The sequence below is a fragment of the Scylla paramamosain genome, chromosome 30 (assembly GCF_035594125.1).
Source record: "Scylla paramamosain isolate STU-SP2022 chromosome 30, ASM3559412v1, whole genome shotgun sequence".
In the NCBI taxonomy this organism is placed as follows: domain Eukaryota; kingdom Metazoa; phylum Arthropoda; class Malacostraca; order Decapoda; family Portunidae; genus Scylla; species Scylla paramamosain.
In genome coordinates, this window is record NC_087180.1 from 3,084,551 (window position 1) to 3,112,177 (window position 27,627).

Sequence of the window (27,627 nt, forward strand, 5' to 3'; positions counted from 1 at the left end):
AGCCTTCCGAGGGTTTAGGCCAGCGAGGGCATGGAAAACATCATTGCGAAGAATTTTAATACGTGGCATGAAGTAGTCAGAGGGTGGAGGAGAGGGAGGAACAAGCCCAGAATCGTCCAAGGTAGAGTTTTTAGCAAAGGTTTGAGGAAAGAGTTCAGCTTTAGAAATAGGTGTGATAGCAGTGGTGCCATCTAGTTGAAATAGAGGAGGGAAAGAAGAAGAAGCAAAGTTATTGGAGATATTTTTGGCTAGATGCCAGAAGTCATGAGGGGAGTTAGATCTTGAAAGGTTTTGACACTTTCTGTTAATGAAGGAGTTTTTGGCTAATTGGAGAACAGACTTGGCATGGTTCCGGGCAGAAATATAAAAAACATGAGATTCTGGTGATGGAAGGCTTAAGTACCTTTTGTGGGCCACCTCTCTATCATGTATAGCAGGAGAACAAGCTGTGTTAAACCAAGGTTTAGAAGGTTTAGGACGAGAAAAAGAGTGAGGCATGTATGCCTCCATGCCAGACACTATCACCTCTGTTATGCGCTCAGCACACAAAGATGGGTCTCTGACACAGAAGTAGTAGTCATTCCAAGGAAAATCAGCAAAATACCTCCTCAGGTCCCCCCAACTAGCAGAGGCAAAACACCAGAGGCACCTTCGCTTAGGGGGATCCTGAGGAGGGATTGGAGCGATAGAACAAGATAAAGATATGAGATTGTGATCGGAGGAGCCCAACAGAGAAGAAAGGGTGACAGCATAAGCAGAAGGATTAGAGGTCAGGAAAAGGTCAAGAATGTTGGGCGTATCTCCAAGATGGTCAGGAATACGAGTAGGGTGTTGCACCAATTGCTCTAGGTCATGGAGGATAGCAAAGTTGGAGGATAGCAAAGTTGTAGGCTAGTTCACCAGGATGGTCAGTGAAGGGAGAGGAAAGCCAAAGCTGGTGGTGAACACTGAAGTTTCCAAGAATGGAGACCTCTGCAAAAGGGAAGAGGGTCAGAATGTGCTCCACTTTGGAAGTTAAGTAGTCAAAGAATTTCTTATAGTCAGAGGAGTTAGGTGAGAGGTATACAGCACAGATAAATTTAGTATGAGAGTGACTCTGTAGTCATAGCCAGATGGTGGAAAACTCAGAAGATTCAAGAGCGTGGGCACGAGAGCAGGTTAAGTCATTGCGCACATAAACGCAGCATCCAGCTTTGGATCGAAAATGAGGATAGAGAAAGTAGGAGGGAACAGAAAAGGTGCTACTGTCAGTTGCCTCAGACACCTGAGTTTCAGTGAGGAAAAGAAGATGAGGTTTAGAAGAGGAGAGGTGGTGTTCTACAGGTTGAAAATTAGATCTTAGACCACAAATGTTGCAGAAGTTAATGAAGAAAAGGTTGAGGGGGTGTCAAGACACTTAGGGTCGTCGACAGAAAGGCAGTCCAACCTGGGGACATTTATGGTCACCTCCCCAGATTTGGACTCCGAGGCTGGTGTAGGAGTCGCCATGATGATTTACAAATTTTTTTGAGTGAAGGGTGTGTGTGTTATTAGGTGCTTGTAGTTTTGTGTGGAGGAAGAGAGTTGTCTTTAGAGGGCAGGCTGTGACTGCCCCCTTGTGTTGTGTTGTGAGACACAAAGGGAAATGTTCAGTGAGGTCACAGCTAGGTTTAATAAGTTCGCAGTACCCCCTGAACAGTGCTTTAGACCTCACTGGGAGTAATTATTGTTTTGGCAGGTGTCTACTGCCTCCTCCATCAGTGGTTCTCCACAAGCAGGTTATAGTGAAATTTTAAATTATTTTATTACAATTTATGTGTTTTCTAAGAATAAAAAAGGATTAGGCTAATAATAAATCTGAGGTATCAAAAACAAACACACAACTGAAACAAAAAATATTGTACATACATGAATTCAAGCTGCTGTGCATATTCTCTGGAGATGAAAGGAATCTGGTCAGGTGAGAGTTTCTTGGCAAGTTGAAGTGCTTGGTCCCAGTGCAGCAGGTCACGGCGCATCTCCAGAGCAGCCACAGGGGAGGATGAACGCAGGTACAAGTCCTATCAAGTGATGCAAGGGACATGGATTTTTGAGCACTATCATGGAATTTGTTATTAATATATAAACACCAAGAAGACACCTATGTAATTACACCTAATAACACACCATAATTATCCTATGATCACACATGAGGTGCACCTCATGGGGATGCACATGAGTTGCAAGTGGAGAGTCAATGCAGCTGAGAGGCCTGTGTTTATATGAAAAAAAACAATGACCTATAGAGGCCAGGGCACAGCTGAGGTGTGTCAGCATGAACTGCTTTACAAGGGTCACAGTAGACCTAGTGACCTGTGACAAAGAACCTGTTGTGTGGACATGGTGTGTTCTGATGCCCTGGGACAGAGCAAGGATAGATATAATGTAACTTGCATGACAAAGACATGTTGTTATGTCCAGAGGCTTTCTGTCAGTGCCTCCTACGGTGTCTCCCAGAGTATAAACTCTGTTGCTTGCCACTCTGGCTTTTCAAAGACAAGCAGTGAGTAGTGTTCTGTTGTTGAGCTGAAGATGCATGATTTCTCGCATCCTCACTAGGAAAAAGTCTTTGGCTGTGCCTATGTCACCAACTCCACTCACGTTTTTGATCAGTGTATCATTGGCAACCAGCAGTGACTGTCTAGAAAGAGTCCCTCCTGCACACCTACTGCTGTCCTCTCTGCCCAAGTAGTGTGGCACAGTAGAGCAAGCTGTATGTGCCACTAGCCACCAGCACCCACCACCACATCACCATGGGAATGAGCGGCTAAGTCCTTCCTGCATGCCTCAACAGGGCCCCAGGCCCAGGCAAAGCAGTGCAGTCAAAAGAAACTGGCTTGCCTGTGTTCCTTGCTGCCAAAGGAGCAACTTTGAAAGTGATCTACCCTAGTCTGAAGCATTATGAGATACAAATCCAGGTGGTTCCAATTATACAGGAACACATCCAGTAATCACCATTGGATCCTGAAATTGTGAGACAAAGTTTTAAAGCCTGAAATTGAGTCTTGTGGCAAAGAGATCCACAGTAGGTTAACTCCAAAGCTTCCACAGTTGACGGCACACATCCTGATGAAGGATTCACTCCATGGAGATAATATGATCAAGTCAGCTGAGACAGTCTCCCAGGATAGTGGAGGACCCCTTCACAAACTGGAAGAGAATCTGAAGCATGGTCCTTTACCCAGTGGAGGATCCTCTGAGTCTCCGCATTGAGCATTCTGGAGCAAGTCCCACCTTCCCTGGCCAGGCATGACAGGGCCATGGACTGCTGGAAAACCCTGCCATGGTCTTGGAGAGAATGCTCATGAAAGGTCCATAGACCACTTATCAAGTTCTGTAAAACTGATGCCCCCAGCCTTTGCTTGAAATGTTGGTGTACAGACACAAGTCTGGAGAGGCCAGCTGCAAGGACTTTCCCACGTGTAAGTTGTGTTCTGTTGACCACCATTGAAGGTTCCCTAAAACACTGATGTCCTAGATAACTAGAAAGGTGTCATGATGGGACTGCTGGTTCCACAACAGGGAAAGCCATAAATGAAGACTGCATCCTCTGTTTTGCTCCAGGGATCAGGTAAATGATAGACACTATGTGGCCTAGTAGAGTTAACCAAGGACACAATTTGAAGATGTATGTTCTCCAAGCAATACCATGCTGGGAAAACCTTCAAAGGAGGAAACAGAATCTCCATCTCTAAAAAGGTCATCAGTTAAGAAGATGTAAGAGAGGATTTCTCACAATTTATTTGGATCCCCAGAGAGGAGCACAGGTTGATAAGATAGTTGGTCACCTGGAGGGCTTCCCATTCTGATGGTGCTAACAGGAGCCAGTTGTCTAAGTAATGGAGAAGGTGAATATCCTGCCAATGTAAAGCTGTTGAAACTGGAGCTGTGATCCTGATGAAACCACGTGGAGCTGTGAAAAGACCAAAACAAAGAGCCCAGAACTGGAGGTGTCATCCCTTTCAGAAGAAACCCCCCTTGGTGGGAGCCACCTTGTCATGGTGGAAGGGCTTGTGTCCCTATGACCTGGTGAGCAAGACTAGAGGGGGCTTCAGCTCCTGCTCCACCCTATTTAAGGGGATAGGGCTATGCCAGTAAGGTTGTCAGTGAGGGACCAGACTAAATGGTTTCCAGAGTTAGACTGCCAGTACGGGTCAATGGTGCTGCTTACTAGAGGAGACACCTTTTAAGGTTGTCCTGTGTTGGATAGTTGGGATGCATTGTGGGGGGAGGTCTTAGCTCTGTCGTGGACAAACTTTTAAATCATGAGGGGCCACTTTTTAGAATGAGTGGTCCCCATGCGGATGAGGTACCCTGTCCACAGCGGCCAGCGCTTGCTCCCTTCATAGTCCCAGTGGGTGGTTTCCCTTGACCCCTGGAGCCATTTCATTTTTATGATATCCTCATGTGTAAAAATAAAAATTCCTCTGGTCCTTGAGGGGCGGTCAACCAGGCCCTCAAGATGTCAGCCTCTGGTTGTGATGGAGATGTGTTGGCAGGAGCTCACACTCCCTCTGCTGCTGTTTCCCATGGTGTTCCCCTTGGGTCAGTTGTTCAGTCTTGTCTTGACACTCTTGTGATCATCAATGTCTACGCCTCCAAGTCGCACTGTGCTATTCACTCGGTTTTAAGCCCTTTGGAATACCTTTTCATATGTCTCAAATATGATGCCAATTGTCTCTCTAATCAATGTTATTGACATTTACATCAGACGTTGGTGCCAAAGCTGCTCTTGTGGCAATAAATTCTCTGCATTTTGGAGACATTTTAATTGCTTAGGTCATTCAATCAAGCAATGCAGTTGACAGTGAGAATGATTATCGTCCTGATGTCTCTGATGATACTGAGGAACAAGTCCCTAAAGTTTGCCACCCACACACACCCTAATGGTTTGTAGCATATTGTAGGAAAGGTCGAGGTAATGCTGCCAAGTATCTAGAAAGGGAGATTGGAATCCTTACAAATAATATCAAGAAATATGGTAAAGGTGCCTTGATAAGAGTTAAAGATTTAACGTAGGTGATGATGCTCCTCCATCTGCTTTACCCTTCTGATGGGATCTTCGAATCCATCAAGCCACGCTGAACATTCAATTACTGTAAAGGACGTATTTACAACCAGGACCTATACTTATTCACAGAAGATGACATCCTTTGGTTATGCCCAGATAATGTTCAATGAGTGGCCAAGATAAAAGATAATAACATGATTATGCTCACATTTTATGATTCTTTTCTCCCTGAATGTGTAAAGATCGTCCCTCTTTCTTTTCCAGTAGAGGCATTCATTGACCATCCTTTACAGTGCTACTGGTGTTATGAGTTTGTGTAACGGTGTCACATAATTAATAATAATATGTATTGTATTTATAATACCTTGCCTGATTAGCAATATAAGTGTATGTATACATATATGCATAAGTGTAGATAGTGGGTGTTGGCGCATAAGGGTGGGGCGGATATGATCACGCCACCCTACGTCACACACACACCATGGAACTTTCCATACTCCTTTTATTGCCATCGATAAGTAATCGGTAGCACCTACATGATAGTATCTAAGTATTCTCCATAGTTAATCTCTCCATAATGTATTTTGGCATGTATTACTCTTAGCTATAAGTAGCTTTTCCCTTGCCTTATTTATGTAATTAGAGAGTAATAATTATGAATATATTCATGTACTGTGAGTGCAGTCAACCCGCCCCTATTTCTACTGTCAGCACTTTTGAAGGCGCTAAGCGTCCCTTGTGCCAGCTCCGGCAGTCTCTTGCCAGGGTGTAACGCTGTACCACGCAGAGGACATCCGTTGTCCCGTACGCGCCACACCCTTCTCCAGAACTCTGTACATATATCTAAATATACATATTTTTATACGTTCACCTATGACATTCACCTGAAAACCACAGAAACTCACCAAGAGTGACTTTACCTATTATATAAAGGTAAGAAACTAATGAACAGTGTCCAGTGGTAATTGATAATTCAAAACCACACCGGAACATTTGGTAATGGGAGGAAAAACTGTCAATATCATCTCCAGTGTGGTCACTGCTCAGCCCTTGACTCACACCATACTCCTGAATGTGAATCGGAACCTTACTGCTTCTACTGCAGAGAGGCTCACCCTCTATGTTCCTGACAATGCAAGAGGTACCAGCTCAAGCAGGAAATCCTCCAGCTGGTTAATTCTCAATTTATAAGTCTAGGTAGTGCCAGATGAGAACATCTTTTCAGATAGAAGGATGGTGGGGCAAAAACACATGCCTCCTCCCTCCACTCTAGTTCTTCCACTTCCACTACAGGTAATATGGTTGTAAAACCTTCCTGCCTCTCTCAACCATCAATTGTTTCTGCCCCTTCTTGTGAAAATGTTGCTCCTTCAGTTTCTGTCAGCAACAAGTTCTCTGTTTTGGAGGACATCACAGATAAGCTCTTCTCTGCATCTTCAGCCAAGCTGCCCTCCTCTTTTTCAGCAAAGCCCTCCACTGCATCTTCACCAGCTACATCACATTCTCCCCATACAAAAGTTCATATTGCTGAAGTCCAAGCCCCCATGCACTCTCACCCATGAATGACTCCCAAGACTTTTTAAGCCTCCACAAGAGACAATATATATTAACAACAACATGCTTCCTCCTCAGTCCCACCAAAAAACATTCCCATGGCTCTGCTGAGTACCTAGACTCAACAGATGTTCCCCTTAGAAAGATCCCTTTGGGAGTGTCAGATGACGTTATATATCAAAGTGATTCCACCACATCTGAAATGGACATGGAGGATTTCTCGGCCTGTCTCCCAAATAAATCCTCCTCCAAGAGCGATACCAATACAGCTCTGTCGAGGAATGTTCCTCCTCTGGTCTTTTCAGGAGTTTCAGAGAATTATGTGTGGATAGCTATCCCCACACCAGTTACTCAATCTCAGGTTTCTGTACCTACAGGTAGTATGGGACGAGATAAGTCTCGCAGACTGAATAAGGCACCTAGTCAGGTTGGCAAAGGGAAGCTTCTCTCTGAGACTTCACCTGAAAACCCCCCTCAAAATACTAATATTCAAGATTTTGCAGTGAAATTACTGAGGTTTGTGTGCCTCCTGGGAGGAGCTCTGGGTATTGATCTCTAAGTTTTCTCCTGTCTGTAATTGTTTGCAAAAGACAATGCTCAGAGAATCAACTCACTTTGGTCCTCCTGGATATCATGCTTTCTTCTCTTCTCTATTTCCCAGTCAGGGCCACCACAGTGGCACTGCCATCTTTATTCACAATGATATTCCTTTTGTCCACCTGCAGATTCACTCACCACTACAGGCTGTTGCTAATTAGGTTTTTATAAATTGTTTTATTCATTGTGCAGTCTGTATCTGCCTCCAAGTGTTCCTGTTGAGAGAAATAAACTCGATAATCTTTTAAATGCTCTTCCTTCTCCTCTCCTTTTATTGGGAGACTTCAATGGTTGCCATCATTTGTGGGATGATGATGCTGTCAACCCTCATGGTGTTTTAATTGCTTTTTTTATCGAGGATTCAGGATTAGAGATTTTAAACTCTGGAGACGTGACCCATTTCCATAGTCAGACCGATACTTTTACAATAATAAATCTCTGTCTCTGTACCTCTAATTCCTTTCTTGATTTTAACTGGAAAGTTTTACCAATCCTAAATGGGAGTGATCACTTCCCAATTTTATTGGAATCAATTGATTCTGCACCACAGTCAAGTCCTCCCTGATGGCACCTGGATAAGGTGGATTGGCACTTATTCAAAGAACTCAGCATCCCTACCTGTTCATTGGATGAGATAGGAAACTGATGAGGCTGCAACATACTTCACTGATGTCTTGTACTCTGCTGCTCTTCAATCCATCCCTAAGACCTCTGGTTCGTTTCCTATTCCTTAGTGAAATGCGGGTTGTACAGCTGCCATTCAAGAAAAATGTGCTGTCTTTTCCTGCCTTCAACAATATCGTGGGGACATTCACTGTTTGGAAGCCTTTCAACATGCACATGCCCATGTGCATCACACCTTAAAGATTGCTCAGCAGGAGTCTTGGAAGAGTTATGTCTCTTCCATCACAGCATGCACTCCACTCACCAAAGTCTTCAACAGAGTCTGCAAAAAAAAAGTATTCTGCACCTCCCCCACCTTTTTTTATCTCATGAAGGGAGAACGGTGGCAAAAGGGCACTTGCCGAACTGTTTGCAGAGTACTTCATAAATATCTCCAAAAAGGATCCAGCTACAGCTATGGCACTTCATCATTGACACTTGGGATCTGCTGGCGTCAATTTTGCCTCCCAACGTGGAGTCTTATAATGTTCCTTTTTTTTTTCTCCCGTCTGAGCTACACATGGCTTTGTCCCAGTGCCATGATTCATCCCAGGTCCTGATGACATTCCATATTCCTTTTTGTGACACATGTCTTATGAAGCTTTTACCTTTCTACTCAACCTCTATAACTTTATTTGGAATACTGGTGATTTTCCATCTTCTTGGGGTGTGGCTGTAATTATTCCCATTCCAAAAGCTGGAAAACATCATTAGCTAATGACCAATTAACTTCATGGGTTTTAGGGAAATGAGGTCTACGACTGATACTTTATTATCTCTGGAATCTTCCATTTGTGAGGCATTTGCTAATAAGCATCACCATGTCAGTCTTTTTTATTTAGAGAAAGTTTACAACACAGCCTGGCATCATGGCATTTTACTTACCATAAAGACGCACCTTTTCTCCCAAAAAAGTTTCAGGAAATGAGCTTGTGTCCTATAAGGCTCAGCATTGAGGCAGTGTTTGGTGGTAAGTCTATGGCAACAGAGGCTCTAAAATCAAACCCCAGACATCTTCGCACATGTAAACAAAGTGATGATCAGTACTACACCACAAAACAACCTTTTCTTTCAAGGTAACAATACATAATAGGTCATATTTACCAGTGATTCACATAGAATGACACATGTCAGGAAGAATTTGCTTAAGTGACCATGCACCATGCAATGCATGTACCAAAACAAACATGTGGTCAGTTACGTGCCGAACCCGGTGACACAGGCACGTGTGATATTGTTACTCCTTGAGGTAAGACACACTTTCATACAATTAAAATTGCACCTATCTTTTAACATTCTTATGAACAAACATTCTTATGAACAAACTTTATTACCTCTGTAGTCTCTCATAGTCACTGCTGATGCCATATGCCAGGTACATGTTTACATCTCACAACAGGATTGGTATGTAGGCTACTAGCAAATATTAAAGTTTTTAAATGCAAAATATTGGGATCTAATAATGATCTAAATGCATGTGAGAGTCTTCAAATGTCAGGTGAAATCCTTCACTTATATTCAGAGCTTAAATCCACTCATTTATCTTTTTTTTCATTTCAATCTCTGCCAAAACTGGGTGCATCTTATGAGCCCATGCATCTTATGAACCATCAGATACAGTAATCTGTTCGAGTCTAGTCTCACTGGTCGACTCTATTTTTATGCAACCATTTTTATCTCATCATTTTTTTACTGATACGAGGAGTTCATCCACCTGAAGATGGCATGCTGCGAGGAAGTATACTTAGTGCCACACTTTTTGCTGTAGCTATAAACAATGTCACTGGTGTACTTCTGAAAGGAGTTCATGGTAGCTTATGTGTCGATGACTTGTCTATCTCCTTTTCTGCAGCGCAGATGCCACTGACTGAGAGGAAGCTGCAGGTGGCAGTCAATAGGATTTCTCAGTGGGCCACAACTCAGGGATTTAATTTCTCTGTTCTGAAGACTGTGGCCATGCATTTTTGCTGCCTTCATTGTCTTCACCCTTACCCGGACTTGTATCTATATGATAGAAGAATCTCTTGCGTGGAGGAAACTCGTTTCCTAGGACTTATATTTGCCAGTCACCTGACTTGGGTACCCCACCTTTGTTTTGGCTCTTACTTCTTGGGGCACTGATGGACAGACCCTTCTGGCCTTGTACTGAACTCTTATTCTTCCGAAACTGGAGTATGGTTGCGAAATTTATTCGTCTGCTACTGAGGGTCAGCTCCGTGTGTTGGCTTCAGTGCAGCATGCAGGTACTCGCCTGGCAACTGGTGAGTTCCGCTCATCCCCAATCACTAGCTTACTGGTGGATGCTGATGTCGTGCCAATGGACCTATGTCATCAGTCTCTAGTAATGAGGTGTTGGTATCAAATCCACTGCCCTCCTGAGTCTCACTTGTACAACAATTTATCATGATACATGTTCTCCCTTATATGATGCTCTCCCTAGTCTTCCTAAGCCTTTTGGATATTGGGTCATTTCTGCCATGACCGAGTTTGATATACCCTCCATCACTGTTTGCTCCCATCACCTTACAAGGGTCAGGTACTGGCAGTTTTCATGACTATCAATCTGCCCTCCTGTTGTTAATAATAAAAACTTACTACCATGGTACAAGTCTCCAGTTTTATTTTTGGAACACTCTTCAACACACTCTGGCTTTGTCTCTGTTTACACAGATGGTTCAAAGTCTGATGCAGGAGTGGGATATAGTGTTATATTCCCTTCCTTCTGTTGAGCTGTTAGTCTTCCAAGAGTTCCCTCTGTTTTTACAGCAGTTATCTGCCATTATTCTTTCTATCTTACTATTTTTAGTGAATCCCATAGTGCATTGACTGCCCTGGAGCATTTTACTTCCTCTCTCTCTCCCATAATTTTACCTATTTTTGAGTGGATTAACCTGCTTCAGCACAGAGGACATCTCATAACATTTTGCTGGGTACCTGCACATGTAGGAGTTTATGGGAATGAGAAGGCTGATAGGTTGGCTAAAGAAAGAGACAGCAACTCGGGTTGCTCCTTCCACCCCCATTCCCTTTCGTGATTTATACTCCAGTATAAGAGTGGCAGTTCCTGCCATTTGGCTGAGCAGGTAGGAAGATGTAGTTACCACCACTAAGATGGATGTGATAACATCTGTAACTTTCTGCCCATGGACATGTGCAGAAGCGCCACTCAGAGACTGCATTGGCCCATCTCCATACAGGTCAAACACACCTCACTCATGGTTACCTCATGTCCCAGGAAACCCAATCATTTTGTGATGACTGCTTAGTTCACCTTACAGTGCGACACTTTCTAGTGGAGTGTCCTAGTCTGGTGGAGCTGCAGGAGTGATATCTTTTCTGCTGTTGTGATGAAAATGGGACTTTCCAGATGTTGCTGATACTTGGAAAGAGAGCTCTCTCTCTCCCCAGGATATGAGGTTCTTATATTTGTGGAGAAGACTGATCTTTTAAATAAATTATAGATTACCTTTTAACTGTTCTTATATTTACTTTATAAGTAATATCTCATATCTTTATCTTGTCCTATCGCTCCAATCCTTCCTCAGGATCCCCCTAAGTGAAGGTGCCTCTGGCGTTTTGCCTCTGCTAGTTGGGGGGACCTGAGGAGGTATTTTGCTGATTTTCCTTGGAAAGACTACTGCTTCTATGTCAGAGACCTGTCTTTGTGTGCTGAGAGCATAACAGAAGTGATAGTGTCTGGCATGGAGGCGTACATTCCTCACTCTTTTTCTCGTCCTAAACCTTCTAAACCTTGGTTTAACACAGCTTGTTCTCCTGCTATACATGATAGAGAGGTGGCCCACAAAAGGTACTTAAGCCTTCCATCACCAGAATCTCATGCACTTTATATTTCTACCCAGAACCATGCCAAGTCTGTTTTCCAACTAGCCAAAAACTCCTTCATTAATAGAAAATGTCAAAACCTTTCAAGATCTAACTCCCCTCGTGATTTCTGGCATCTAGCCAAAAATATCTCCAATAACTTTGCTCCTTTTTCTTTCCCTCCTCTATTTCAACCAGATGGCACCACTGCTATCACATCTATTTCTAAAGCTGAACTCTTTGCTCAAACCTTTGCTAAAAACTCTACCTTGGACGATTCTGGGCTTGTTCCTCCCTCTCCTCCACCCTCTGACTACTTCATGCCACGTATTAAAATTCTTCACAATGATATTTTCCATGCCCTCGCTGGCCTAAACCCTCGGAAGGCTTACGGACCTGATGGGGTCCCTCCTATTGTTCTCCGAAACTGTGCCTCCATACTTGCACCTTGCCTAGTCAAACTCTTTCAGCTCTGTCTGTCAACATCTACCTTTCCTTCTTGCTGGAAGTTTGCCTACATTCAACCTGTTCCTAAAAAGGGTGACCGTTCTAATCCCTCAAACTACCATCCTATTGCTTTAATTTCCTGCCTATCTAAAGTTTTTGAGTCTATCCTCAACAGGAAGATTCTTAAACATCTATCACTTCACAACCTTCTATCTGATCGCCAGTATGGGTTCCGTCAGGGCTGCTCTACTGGTGATCTTCTGGCTTTCCTTACTGAGTCTTGGTCATCCTCTTTTAGAGATTTTGGTGAAACTTTTGCTGTTGCCTTGGACATATCAAAAGCTTTTGATAGAGTCTGGCACAAAGCTTTCATTTCCAAACTACCCTTCTACGGTTTCTATCCTTCTCTCTGTAACTTCATCTCAAGTTTCCTTTCTGACCGTTCTATTGCTGCTGTGGTAGACAGTCACTGTTCTTCTCCTAAATCTATTAACAGTGGTGTTCCTCAGGGTTCTGTCCTGTCACCCACTCTCTTCTTATTATTCATTAATGATCTTCTAAACCAAACTTCTTGTCCTATCCACTCCTATGCTGATGATACCACCCTGCACTTTTCCACGTCTTTTCATAGACGTCCAACCCTTCAGGAGGTAAACATATCACGCAGGGAAGCCACAGAACGCCTGACTTCTGGTCTTTCTAAAATTTCTGATTGGGGCAGAGCAAACTTGGTACTGTTCAATGCCTCAAAAACTCAATTCCTCCATCTATCAACTCGACACAACCTTCCAGACAACTATCTCCTCTTCTTCAATGACACTCAACTGTCCCCCTCTTCTACAGTGAACATCCTCGGTCTGTCCTTTACTTATAATCTGAACTGGAAACTTCACATCTCATCTCTAGCTAAAACAGCTTCTATGAAGTTAGGCATTCTGAGACGTCTCCGCCAGTTTTTCTCACCCCCCAGCTGCTAACTCTGTACAAGGGCCTTATCTGTCCATGTATGGAGTATGCTTCACATGTCTGGGGGGTTCCACTCATACTGCTCTTCTAGACAGGGTGGAATCAAAAGCTTTTTGTCTCATCAACTCCTCTCCTCTAACTGACTGTCTTCAGCCTCTCTCTCACCGCCGCAATGTTGCATATCTAGCTGTCTTCTACCGCTATTTTCATGTTAACTGCTCTTCTGATCTTGCTAACTGTATGCCTCCTCTCCTTCCACGGCCTCGCTGCACAAGACTTTTTTCTTTTTCTCACCCCTATTCTGTCCACCTCTCTAATGCAAGAGTTAACCAGTATTCTCAATCATTTATCCCTTTCTCTGGTAAACTCTGGAACTCCCTGCCTGCTTCTGTATTTCCACCTTCTTATGACTTGAATTCCTTCAAGAGGGAGGTTTGAAGACACTCATTCATCAATTTTTGACCACTGCTTTGACCCTTTTATGGGACTGGCATTTCAGTGGGCATATTTTTTATTGGATTTTTGTTACCCTTGGCCAGTGTCCTTCCTACATAAAAAAAAAAAAAAAATATATATATATATATATATATATATATATATATATATATATATATATATATATATATATATATATATATATATATATATATATATATATATATATATATATATATATATATATATATATATATATATATATATATATATATATATAGTACTAGGAAGAACCTCATCTTTGCACTGAGAGAACATGGAGGCAAGTGAGGAAGACATGTAATGAACAACACTGGATCTTTGGGCCTGGGTCAGTGGGGTCAGTGTCTTGGGCACGTAATGAACAACACCAAATATCTGGATCAGTGGGGTCAGTGTCTTGGGTATGGAACAAACAACACCAGACAAAGTGGTCTGGATCAGTGGGGACAGTACCCTCAATTTAAATCAAACTAAGTAACTAAAACATTACTATACCAATCCTCAAATTTTTAGCACTTCAGTTTTTTATGGCTCTTCCCATCTCCTTTTTTTGTTTAATTTTATAGTGGTCTTTTAACATTTTTACCATACCTATAATTTTGCTTTTAATACCGTTATTTTAAAAACTGCAGTCTTTGTCACTTTTATAGGTTTGTAGCAGCGCCATATGACTGTGATGTTGCGCTGCCATAATTTAAATCAATCAATCAATTCTGGAAGAAATGAAGGAACCCGTGGCTGTCCAGGTGGACTGGGACCTGGAATTAAGCATCTTTTAGGTCAATAGACATCATCCAGTTGTAGCTATGGATTGCTGACATAATTGTTCTCACAGTGTCTATCCTGACTGTCAAGGATGTACTGGTTGATGGTAGAGAGGTCAAGGATGGGGTTTGTCTTGGTCACTAGAAAAGGGTGGCTCCTTTTTCTATAAGAAGCTGAACCTCAAGAGTCCAGTCAGTGCCTTGGTCTTCTTGGAACCCAGAGAGTAAGACCTGAAAACTGGGAGTTCTGCAGTGACTGGAGGTCATGCAGAAAAGGGGATTCTGTAGCCTTCACTGAGGATGGTGAGAACCCATGCCTCAGCTCTGATGATGATCCAGCCCCACAGATTCTGGGTGAGGGAACACACCACTGGATTCTGTGAAGAATGCAGCTTACCTGGATCGCAACAACATCTTGTCCTCTGGTTCTAGTTTTAAGATAGAAAGGAGCCAACAGAAAGTTCTCAGACATCAGAACAAGAAATTTTGTGCCTTACGTTGGCAAGCTAAATTTTCTTCAAGGCAGGTCATGTCTGCATGTTGGACCACAAACTGGGGTTACTTGCCTCTTGTGGTTAAGGTGAGGTCCAAGTCAGTGTTCAGCTTGGCTGCCTTTTTAGCAGATTCATGACTGCTAACAGTGTAAGCCCTCCTGTACCTGTAGGATGAGTAATGAGCTAGGGCAGGTCTGGAACTCTCAGTGGCATGGAGAAGAGCTTTGGCAGACATGTCCAAAGAAAAACCCATAGGTTACACCCTAGTAAGACAAATGTGTTTATCCTTTTAAGGCCTGACTTCCCCTAGTGGTTGTGGACAGTGGACTTTCTCAGCATATCTCAGCACCTCAGGAAAACATCAGATAATGTAGGCCTTCATGGTGTGGAAGGCTGGAAGCAACACTGCATTGTCTGTGGTGCCCTTAGCACTATCCTCTTCCTACAAAAATTTTCCCCAATGATCTTCAGGAATCCCAGTGCAAGGTGCAGCTCATAAATAAGAAGGGAGGCCCAAGAGAAGAGGTGGCAAATCAAGATCTTCTTGTGGCCCAACTGAAAGCTTTATTGTCACAAACTCCATTTGTCAGGTGACAAAGTGTGTCTGGGTCTGGTGGGAAAAGGCACTAAGGGAGGCTGCTGTATGGGTTGCCATCCCTGTGTGCTTTGTGGACCAAGGTGGAAGGCCAGGAGAGAAGTGAGTTGCTCTCCCCTCTGGCTGAGTCATCAGTCATCATGCCCAGCAACCAACCTTGCACAGGACAAGTGGCTGGGGATGAGGGTCCATGGACACCCACTCATCCCCACCCCAATCACGACCTGAGGGAAATTCTGGAAGTGGCAAGGCCAGGTCTTCCCCCACTCCAAGACACAATCATCTAATCCTCCACTGAACGTCTTTAAAGTGTCTTCCATTTATAGCATTGATCAGCTCTAGATCACTGATCTGGATCTGAATCTGTTCTGGATTTGTTCAGGGTAAAAGAATGCTTGGACCTATTACTAATGAAAACAATAACAACATAGGCAAGTTGTTGCCCACCTGTCACAAGTGAGACAGGTGGGAACTGTTAGTGAGGGTTAAACATTAATACATTTCCCAAAGCAGTTGCGCCAAAAAAAAACATCCAGAGGCCCAGCCACCAGCCTAACCAAGCGAATCCTTGTAATTAAAGGAAAAAGGATGGCAGCATGAGACTGGGATCCACACCTGGCCATGAACACTGTATAATTTTCATACAAAGCTCTCTTCATACAACATGTTAAAAGTACTTGCTGTAGTGAAGTACAGAATGACAAAATGAGAAAATATTCAGATGTAAGATGAGGTTAGCTTGCCCAACATGCTGACACTACTGACACCATTACTGTGTCACTTCAAAAGTAAATTTGTATTATGACTGAATAAATATTACCTTCCCTTGCATCATCATGTAGTTGTTGGAAGAAATGGCAATTATAATCAAAAGCCATTAAAACAAAGCTTGGTGTGTTTTTTTTATATCTCCCTTGTTTCTGGTACCTGTTATCACTGCTATACACATTCTGTGCCTACAGCAGCATTCTGCAATGATTCATTACCATTCAGTTTGTTCCTCAGACATATCAGCTGTTTTTTTTTTTTTTTTTTTTTTTTGTGCATTTCCCTAAATAGGTCCCCAGTAGAGGTTGCTCTGCTGCAGATCTGGCCGCTGCCAGCAACTTCAGCAAGTGTCGTCTGCTATAACCCACCTTCTGATCAAGATCACCCAGATCATGACCTGAATCACTGAGATCAGGATAAAGCTAGATCAAGATGTAAATAAAACACATACTGCACGACCAGATCAGTGATCTGAAACGGATCAAGGTAAACAGAAGACGGCTTTAGGTGGGTGTAAAGTTCACCAGTGGCAGGAGGAACAAATACGGGTAGAACGTGAGCTAAGCCTACATCACCCACAGGCCTCTCCTGCCCCCAATTGCCCCTCACTGACACATTAGCTAGGAGTGACAGCACACTCTGCTTGGCACCAAGATTGCATTGTACCATGAACCAAAAGTAAGGGCTGCAAGATAGACAGGATTAGCAGCTAACCAACTGTCTATCTGTTGGGCTACCATGTCAGACAACATATCAGGGAAGCATGCTGCCAGCCTTCAGGAAACCCTGTGAAAGAAGTAAAGTCCTTGAAAATGTGGACATATTCCAGGAAGCAACCTTAAAAGTACCAAGAAGATGGAAGACAGAGTTCTCTGACCCCAATGAGCCTGAAGCACACCCGTCATTGAAATCTGGGAGTGCGGGGGACTTGGGGATGCCACCAGAAACAGAGAAGGGGTGGGATTGTCACCAGCTCTTCTCTGCCTCTCTCATCTCCATCCTGAAGGGAGGGAAACCTTCTACATAGGTTTATACTCCCACCTATTCTGTAGGGCATGCTGGTATCTAAGTGCACTAAGAACAAGCTTGGGGCTCCATTCAGTATGCTCACAGCACCTGTTGCTGACATCACAAAAACCATCACAACAAAGTAAATGTACATTGTGAACACTTCCAAGAGCTCTCTTGTACTTAGAAGAACAAACTCTTCTGGTAGTGTGTGAAGATGTAGAATGATGGGAACAAGGTGAGGAAGATCCTGGGGGGAGGAACCAATGCCATGTGTTGAGATGGGAAGGCCAGTCTGTTCCTGGCTGACGGTGATCGCAGAAGCTAAATGCTGAAATTTAATTTCCTAGACCAGTGGAGACTCATCAACATCAAAGGATGCATCAGATGAAGCCAGGAAGCTCTCCTAGTGGTGAGGTAACTCTACCATAAGGCAAGAAAGGAATGACCACTGGGTAAACAACAGGAGTGAGCAGTGTTGACTTGATAACTGCACAGCAGTGCATCTCAAGAAAGAATGAGGGATCACCACATGGTAGGTAGAGTTGCCAATGCAGATTAGACAGTCTGGTAATGAGGAGGATTGTTAATGCTAATACAAGAAGCAGGTTGAATGAGAAACAAACAATAGTTGAGCTTCAGATAAAGACACAGAGACTATGCAATGACCCACCTGAGCCAAATTAAATTCATTGAGGAACATGGCTAAGTGTCCACTAAGCAGCAGTGGGTCCTCCAGATCCTTGAGACTCTGCAGAGACCATACCATTCCCACGTCTCCCAGCTGCCGGAACACCCGCATGCCTGGGTGACAACACCACCAATTAGTACATTGCTATGACATTAATGTAATTGTAAATTAATACTGTGTCATGTTATAATAGTGATTGCTGCACTGTAGTACTTATATCTTAAGATTATTATATAGTACCAAGCAGTGCTGCTCTCTGCACTTAGGAAATCTGCCTCCTTCCACCCAATTGACTTAGCTTTACAATTAAGAATACTATTAAAATGAATTAATTAAATTTATATTGTCATGATTATTTAAGGCATCAAGTACACTAAATACTATAAAGTAAAATACTATAAAGTAAAAATAACATGATATTAATGGTAAGTCACCAGTTGTACCTGTACACTTAAGAGGAGGAGGCAGTAGACACCTGCTAAAACAATGTGAGATCTCAAGCACTGGACTGGTTTCATACTGGATCAGGGAGTGCTGTAAACTTTCCAGCGACCCAGCTGTGACCTCACTAAATGTTTCCCTTTGTATCTCACAACATAGTGGGGCAGTCACAGCCTGCACTCTAAAGACAACTCTCTTCTTTAATGCAACTCTATATACATCTAATATACACACACCCTTCATTCAAAATTCAAAATTTATTATGACAATTCCTACACCAGCCTCGGAATCCCCGTCTGGAGAGGGGGACCACAAATGTCCTCAGGTCAGACTGCTTTTCTAGTACTGACCTTAACCCTTTCCTTCTGGTGCTTAAATTATTTTCCCGTTTTGTATGACAGCTAAAAATGGTAAACCTAGAAATTGTCAGAAAATTGTTTGAATACTAATAATTATTTTCTCTTTGTTATTCTGAATAAAATGATGTACTTTGTAGCTCGATGTGACCTCTGAAAGTTCAGTTTATGCCTTATCAAGGAATCTCCTCCTCCCGCTGTATGATCCGTCATCCAGAAACAGCCCAGAGAGTGATGACACCGTGCGCAAACACACACACACACTCTCTCTCTCTCTCTCTCTCTCTCTCTCTCTCTCTCTCTCTCTCTCTCTCTCTCTCTCTCTCTCTCATCTTGGAGTGGAAATTGTACACTTTCAATGAGAGAGAGAGAGAGAGAGAGAGAGAGAGAGAGAGAGAGAGAGAGAGAGAGAGAGAGAGAGAGAGAGAGAGAGAGAGAGAGAGAGATTTCATCCCTTTTCATATGAAGTTTCAGGCAAATAACATTATCTCTTTCTCTCTCTCTCTCTCTCTCTCTCTCTCTGACAAGTTGCCTTCTACCATTTTATTATAAAATCGAAGACAATGAAAAAAATTAACATGAAAGAATGATAGGTATCATCTCTCTGTTCTGATAAAACAGGTGGATCCTGTAAATCATTTTCCGAGTCCTCACTAATGTCTTCGCTTTCTTCAGTTTCTTCTTCTAAATATTCACTGTCACTGTCTTCAAACTCAGAAGCACTGCTAAATACATATGTTGTGTCCTGCTCCATGGTGAGTTATGATCTGAGATCCTTGGCTCTTATCAGGATGTCTCTTCACACTTATCAAGGTGCTTTCCATCCGGCGGGTGCTTTCCACCCGGTGGGCTGCTGGGATTGCCAAGTGTCGCCCGGAGAAAGGGAAAATAGCTTAGTTACCGCTAAATTTCCAGAGCTAGTGACAAGACTACATGTGGAAACATGCCAGACACTTCCACTCACACCATCTGACTCGAGAAACCGTGCTTGGAGCTCAAAATTGAGGCGCGAAAATTCTTGATTACGGGTATGATCGCCATCGCTACGGACGCATTTTTGTAATCATATGTATACGATTGCTGGAAGGAAAGGGTTAAGTGTCTTGACATCCCCATCAACTTTTCCTTCATTAACTTCTGCAACATTTGCAGCCTTAGATATGATTTTCAATCTGTGGACCACCACCTCTCCACTACTAAACCTCATCTTCTTTTCCTCATCAGAATTCATGAGTATGAGGCAACTGACTAGCCCCTTCTGTGTTCCCTCCTACTTTCTCTATCTTCTTTATAAAATCTAAAGCAGGTTACTGTATCTATGCATGCAATGACCTAACTTGCTATTATGCCCACACTCTTGAATCTTCTGAATTTAATACCATTTGGCTATAACTACCAAGTCACTCTCAAACTAAATTTATCTGTGCTGTATACCTCTCCCCTGATTTGACTATTTAACTTCTAAAGTGGTGCAAATCCTGACTCTCTTCCTTTTTGTGGAGATCTCCATTCCTGGAGACTTCAATGTTCACTACCAGCTTTAGCTTTCCTCTCCCTTCATTGACCATCCTGGTCAACTAACCTTTAACTCTGCTATCCTCCATGACCTAGAACTAGTGTAACACCCTACTCATATTTCTGTCTTGGAAATATGCCCAACATTCTTGACCTTTTCTAAATCTCTGATCCTTCTGTTAATGCTGTCACCCTCTCCTCTCCATTGGGCTCCTCTGATCACAACCTTGTATCTGTAACTTGTCCTATCACTCCAATCTAAATACAGTAAACTGTAAAATGAAAGGGGACTAAACTAATATGTACAGTAAACCCTCAATATAACAAACCTCTATTTACTGAATTTTGGGTATAATGCCCCTTTAAGGCGAATATGCCTGTCTCCTCCTCCTTCCTCTCTCTCTCTCTCTCTCTCTCTCTCTCTCTCTCTCTTAACTTACCTGAGAGAGAGAGAGAGAGAGAGAGAGAGAGAGAGAGAGAGAGAGAGAGAGAGAGAGAGAGAGAGAGAGAGAGAGAGAGTTGTCAGGGTCACTGGCTACATCTCTCTCTCTCTCTCTCTCTCTCTCTCTCTCTCTCTCTCTCTCTCTCTCTCTCTGGATATAGCAAATTTTTGTCTTTAGTGACGCACCTTTCCATCATATGTGTTCATTGTATCGAAAGGTTTAGTGTAATTTACAACAACTGAAAGAATAATTCAGGTTCTTTAGGTCAAAAGACCAAGCTGATGAGGACAGCTGGTAAACATCTGCGAATATGCAAAACCATGAATACCAAATTGTGAATATGCGGGGGAACACTTTACATATAGTTCATATGTATATATAATACCCAACATACACAAAAAGTGAGAAAAATACATTGATCATAAGTATATAGAAAAGTATTCATAAATTGAGAAACCTAAAGTTGTCCACATTTTATTTTCTACAAAGAGAATGATACTATGGATATCTGGTAGCTGAAACCATGAAACAGAAGTTGTGATATCTCCAATACACTTGTTAATTGGGCAGCAACACAGTTTGGTAGCACACTTGGAACCATGGTCAAGCACGTTTATTGCAGAATTGGGATATGTATGCTTTTTGTATACTTTTTTTATCATAAATATAACAAAAAAGGTTAGTATTATAAGTATATAATGTTCTTCTTTAAGGACATAAAGTATTACAAATCATTGCTGGAAGCAGTATGGTAAATTTTCCTAAACATAAACAAACTCTTTCCTTGTACCATGTGCATGTCCTCTGGGAGCCAACCCATTCATGGCTCAGCCGTACTGGCAAAGTAAACAGAAAGATTGAAAGGTGGAATTAAAACAAGTCTCTTGGCTGCAAGAAATATAGAACTTATCATTAATACCCTACTTGCTGGCACATTAGACACATTACTGTGCATCTATGTGGCCATAGTACAGATGCCTAGGCCTGTAAGTCTAGGCCTATACATGTGGAGTTAAGGCAGAAGTAAATGTACACTTCACACAAATGTTGTTATTAATAATATTACTAATAATACAAATCTCTCTCTCTCTCTCTCTCTCTCTCTCTCTCTCTCTCTCTCTCTCTCTCTCTCTCTCTCTCTCTCTCTCTCTCTCTCTCTCTCTCTCTCTCTCCTTCCCTCCTCCCCCTTCCATCCTCCCCTCCTTCCCTGCCTTCCTCTTCCTTCCATCCTTTCCTCCCCATTCCCTCTCTCTCTTCTTCCATCCATCCACTCTCTCTCTCTCTCTCTCTCTCTCTCTCTCTCTCTCTCTCTCTCTCTCTCTCTCTCTCTCTCTCTCTCTCTCTCTCTCTCTCTCTCTCCCTTGTCCCTTATCTCTGACAGATAAGGGGGAGGGGAGGTCAGGAAGGAATGGAAGGGAAGAATGGAAGGGAGAGGAGGGCACAGAAGGAGGAGAGAGAGAGAGAGAGAGAGAGAGAGAGAGAGAGAGAGAGAGAGAGAGAGAGAGAGAGAGAGAGAGAGAGAGAGAGAGAGAGAGAGAGAGAACACACACACACACACACACACACACACACACACACACACACACACACACACACACGGTTTTAGATATGATGGTAATGCTGTACACTGCATCACACCAGAAGTGAGGACAAAATACACACACTTTTAGGGATTTTGGTGAAACTTGCTATTGTCTTAGACATATATAAATGTTTTGATAAAGCCTGACACAAAGCTTTGATTTCCAAACTACTTTCCTACAGCTTCTATCCTTCTCTCTGTAACTTTGTAACTTATCTGTCCATGTATGGAGTTTGATTCACATCTATGGAAGAGGTGGAATCATGTTTAGAGAGGCTGGAATCAAAAGCTTCTCATCTAATGAACTCCTCATGTCTAACTGTCTTCAGCCTCTCTCTCATCGCCCTAATGTTGCAGCTGTTGCTATCTTCTACTGGTTTTTTCACACTAACTGTTCCTCTGAACTGCATGCCTCCCCTCCTGCAGCCTGGCTGCACAAGAATTTCTTCTTTCTTTCATCCCTATTCTGTCTACCTTTCTGATGCAAGAGTTAACCAGCATTCTCAATCATTCATCCCTTAATCTGGTAAAGTCTAGAAACCCTGCCTGCTTCTGTAATTCCTCCTTCCTATGACTCGGACTCTTTCAAGAGAGATTTCAAGACACTTAACCTGTCTTTTTTTTTATTATTCTATCTGACATCTCTATGGGAACTGGCAATAAGTAGGCCTTTCTTTTTTATTAAAATAATTTTGTCCTTGGCCAGTGGCCCTCTTACATAAAACACAAACACACACACACACACACACACACACACACACACACACACACACACACACACAGTACAATTTTTTTTTCAATAACTTTATGATGAAACAATAAAATTTTTTTCCACAAAACATTCTTGTAAAATAAGGGTGCATCTTATGCAGAGGTGCATCTAATATGCCAGCAAATACATTATTTTATTCCTTAACCTTTCCTTTCTATATACTTATATAAGTCCGCCATGATACATTCTTACCAATGATGTTGATAGGTGTTCCATGATATATTATTAAATGCTATTATTTTGCCCAAAGTCACTATTATAATGCATTCAATGGTGTAAACCCTTTTAATCTTTTGCAAAACATATCAAATATCTAAACAAACAAGTTTAGTCAGTTTTGGTTGAGAAAGTCCTCAGTCTTGGGCTGAGACAAGACTTTCTGCCAAAACAATGGGATAAAAAATGTTCATTGAACAGGTGCCTCCCTTGCTTAAACCAGGTTGTAGGGCTTCCATGTTTGTGTCATTATAACATAGTATTTATAATCCTAAAATACATTTTTTCACTTACCTGCATTACACATAGCTTTGCCTCTGTACCATATGTGAATCATACCCACAGCACAAAAGGGTAACACTAACATACACCTTAAAATTCTTGTGCAGAAAGGCCACAGGAGGAGGGGAGGCATGCAGTTAGCAAGATCAGAAGAGCAGTTAGCATGATAATAGTGGTAAAAGATAGCAAGAGATACAACATTGCAGCGATGAGAAAGAGGCTGAAGACAGTCAGTTACAGGAAAGGAGTTGATGAGATGAAGAGCCTTTGATTCCATCCTGTCTAAAAGAGAGGTATGAGTGGAACCCTCCCCCCCAAGACATGTGAAGCATATTCCATACATGGACAGATAAGGCCCTTGCACAGAGTTAGCAGCTGTGAGGGTGAGAAAAATTGGCAGAGACATCTCAGAACACCTAACTTTATAGAAGCTGTTTTAGCTAGAGATGAGATGTGAAGTTTCCAGTTTAGATTATAATAAAAGGACAGAACGAGGATGTTCAGTGTAGAAGAGGGGGGCAGCTGAGTGTCACTGAAGAAGAGGGGGATAGTTGTCTGGAAGGTTGTGTCAAGTTGATAGATGAAGAAATTGAGTTTTTGAGGCATTGAACAGTACCATGTTTGCTCTGCCCCAATCAGAAATTTTAAGAGTGATCAGAAGTCAGGCGTTCTGTGGCTTCCCTGCATGAACTGTTTACTTCCTGAAGGGTTGGACGTCTATGAAAAGATGTGGAAAAGTGCAGGGAAGTATCATCAGCATAGGAGTGGATAGGACAAGAAGTTTGGTTTAGAAAATCATTGACAAATAATAGGAAGAGAGTGGGTGACAAGACAGAACCCTGAGGAACACCACTGTTAATAGATTTAGGAGAAGAACAGTGACTGTCTACCACAGCAGCAATAGAACAGTCAGAAAGAAAACTTGAGATGAAGTTACAGATAGAAGGATAGAAGCCATAGGAGGCTAGTTTGGGAATCAAAGCTTTGTGCCAGACTCTATCAAAAGCTTTTGATATGTCCAAGGCAATAGCAAAAGTTTCACCAAAATCTCTAAAAGAGGATGACCAAGACTTAGTAAGGAAAGCCAGATCACCAGTAGAGTGGCCTTGATAGAACCCAAACTGGCAATCAGATAGAAGGTTGTGAAGTGATAGATGTTTAAGAATCTTCCTGTTGAGGATAGATTCAAAAACTTTAGATAGGCAGGAAATTAAAGCAATAGGATGATAGTTTGAGGGATTAGAACAGTCATCCTTTTTAGGAACAGGCTGAATGTAAGCAAACTTCCAGCAAGAAGGAAAGGTAGATGTTGACAGACAAAGTTGAAAGAGTTTGACAAGGCAAGGTGCAAGCAAGTGCAAGCACTTGCTATGTGTGATGCAGGTAGCTTATGCTGACTACCATGTAAAGGTGGAGGGTCATGCCCATGGAAGGAAAAAATAGGTGTATCCACTAAACATAAAAGACTACCCCAGGATTAACCTTTCCTTTGCCTAAGGATGCAGTAAGCTGCAGTGCCCAACTAGAATACTCCTAGTGCTGCTCCATGGATCCAACACCAAAGCAAAGGGAGTCTGAGTAAGGCCTTGCAGAGAGAGGAACCCCACGACAATGCAAATGTGCTGAGAAGGAAAAACTAGACTACATCACTTACAGCCACTAATGGGCCTAAGATGAAGACATCACCATCCTGGCACTGAACGTCTTGAGGTAATGGTCAGTGAAGGCTGAATGAGTCTTCCAGCTTGCCATCTCCAAAAATGGCTGAGATGGATCTGTTTTTTCCAGAACAACATGGAAGTAGCAACAGCCTTAATATCATGTGCTCTGACTTTCAGCAAGTTTCCCAGTTCCTCCCAAAAAGACCTGATGAGTCTCCTTAATAGTCTCTGAGGATGAAGGAGAGGGCTGCTTTAGACATAGGTCTTGGCATGTCCTTAACAGAGACAAAAAGCTGTCTAGGGTGTGAGGACAATGCACTATCACCAGTCAGTAGCAAGACAAAGCCCTGACCAGACAGAGCAGCTTGAGCTTGCTCAAGGCTTTAAGGATCACATTCACATTTCAAGAAGGGAAACTGGGGCAGGTATTGTGAGACTCCCTTAGAGAAAACTTTGTGGCAAAAAGAGTTGCTGGACAGTCACCATGTGACTAAAAGAGGTGTGTGAGAATTTCAGTAGACCTGTTGCACATGAGGATGGTGTAGTAAGTTGGAAAGAGGAGGCAGATGCCTCTGCATGTCTGTTGTCGCTTTCCAAAGCACAGGAAGCCATTCCTGTCTAGAGCAAAAGAGGGCGATCAAGGTGAGATATGTCCCTTTTGAAATCAGGACTCTCCTGACCAGAGGAAAGGGCAGAAAGGTGTACATTTCCAGTTGATCACACTTGCAGAGAAAGGTATCTGTTGCAATCACCATGGGATCTAGGAATGGAGTGTTGAGTCCACTCTCTGGAGATGATTTGACATTGCCTGCTGAGACAGTCCACCAGAAATTTGATGATGAACTGCATCATAAAATGAACGTCGTGAGACTCTACACAGGGTAGGATGGCCTGGGCCTTCTCATTCAGGAAGAGAAACAAGAGTCTACTTCATTGGCAAGGTAGGCAAGTGTAGTAGAGTTGTCAGAGAACAGAGCAACTGTGCTGTGCTCCAGGGACCTCTGGAACTGCAGGTGGCCCTGAGTTCTAGAAGATTGATGTGAAGTCCGTCCTCTGCTTCTCCCCAAACTCCACTCACCAAAACTTGCAGAAGGGATGCACCCTAGCTTTCCTTGGACACAACTGTGAACAATAAGTGTTCCAGAACCACCAGCTGGAACAACTGGGCCATCAAGAGAGTCTCCTCTGACTGCAACCAGCAAATGTCCTGAACAATCTCTGCATCCCACACAACTGGAAAGTCCAAGGGGTGCAAAGTCCTTTCATACAACTGGTTGAGCTGCAGTTGCAAACTTCTGATATGGCACCTTGCTCCTGAAATGAGGTGACATAGAGAAAACATATGCCTGAGCAAGGTTAGCCACTTTATTGCTGGAGGGAAAATGGAGTTGAGGAAAAACTTGAGCTGCAGGTTGCCCAGACGTATGCAAGTCGGAAAGACCTTTGGGGAGCAGGAGTGGACAGCCATCCCAAGGAAGTCAGTCTGGGTTAGAGAGAGCATGAACTTTCCTAGATTGGAGATGATACCCAACCTCTGACAAATGATGAATAGTTCCTGAATTGCCTCCTTTGCCTCCCACTCTGATCCTGCCAGAACTAGCAATCATTCAGATAACAGAGCAGACAGAAGGCCTAGTGGTGAAACTCCACCGAGAAGCAAGTGACATGACTCTCATGAGATCTTGTAGAACCCTTGAAAGACATCCCTAGCCAGGAGAAATCCAGAAGCTTCCTGCTATCCTGATGAATTGGAACATGCAGGTATTGGTCCTTCAAGTCCAAGGAGGTCATCTAGTCATGTCAATAGGCCACCATCACTGCCCACATCATCTCCTTGAAATGGGTGGTGTGCATGAATTTGTTGAGCCACAGGAGATTCAGGATTGGGTTAAAATCCCCTGTAGCCTTGGGTATCACAAACAGGGAACTAGAGAACCCTAGATCCTTCGGTGCATATTCTATTGTGCCTGTGTCTTGCAGATGCTGCACCTACTGCTTGAGCCATAAACCTTTCTGACCTGACCTGGTATGACCCAAAGGGAAGAGAAGTGGGGAAGAGAGGAGGATGAAGGATGAAGGGGATCCTGTATTCATCCCTCAAGACTGACAAAACCTATTCCTCTGCACCTATCACCTGGCACTCAGTGACATGCTGGGCAAGAAAAGTGGTAGTGATGATGACCTGAACAGAGGGAATCAATGATGAGGTTGAATCATCTGGCACAACAGAAGGGACAGCAAATCAACCCCATTTTCCCTCACCAAAGATGAAGGTAGAGGCTCCCGAATAAGGAGGGGGCAGGGGAAAGAGCCCCGGGAAGAGGAGTGGTGAGTTCTGCTCTCTAGCTTGGTCTACAACTTCTTTTGGCGGCTGAACATCTTGGCCATGAACTCCAGGGTCCAATCTAAGCATTCATAACAATGTAAATCCTATGAACAAAAACGATAATGGCAACTGATGCATACAGGATGAGTGTCATGGGC

At 42.9% G+C, this 27,627-nt stretch overlaps 1 protein-coding gene across 1 annotated transcript in view; it reads right to left on the minus strand.

Annotated features, from left to right (window-relative positions):
* LOC135116166 (WD repeat-containing protein 19-like) overlaps nucleotides 1-27,627 on the minus strand; it is a 310,907-nt gene that overhangs the window by 106,044 nt on the left and 177,236 nt on the right. The window contains exons 17-18 of the mRNA XM_064033436.1: nucleotides 17,858-17,988; nucleotides 1,888-2,039 (exon numbers count right to left, since the gene is read on the minus strand). Of these exons, the coding sequence (XP_063889506.1) occupies nucleotides 1,888-2,039; nucleotides 17,858-17,988 (283 nt within the window). The remainder of the gene's footprint in view (nucleotides 1-1,887; nucleotides 2,040-17,857; nucleotides 17,989-27,627) is intronic.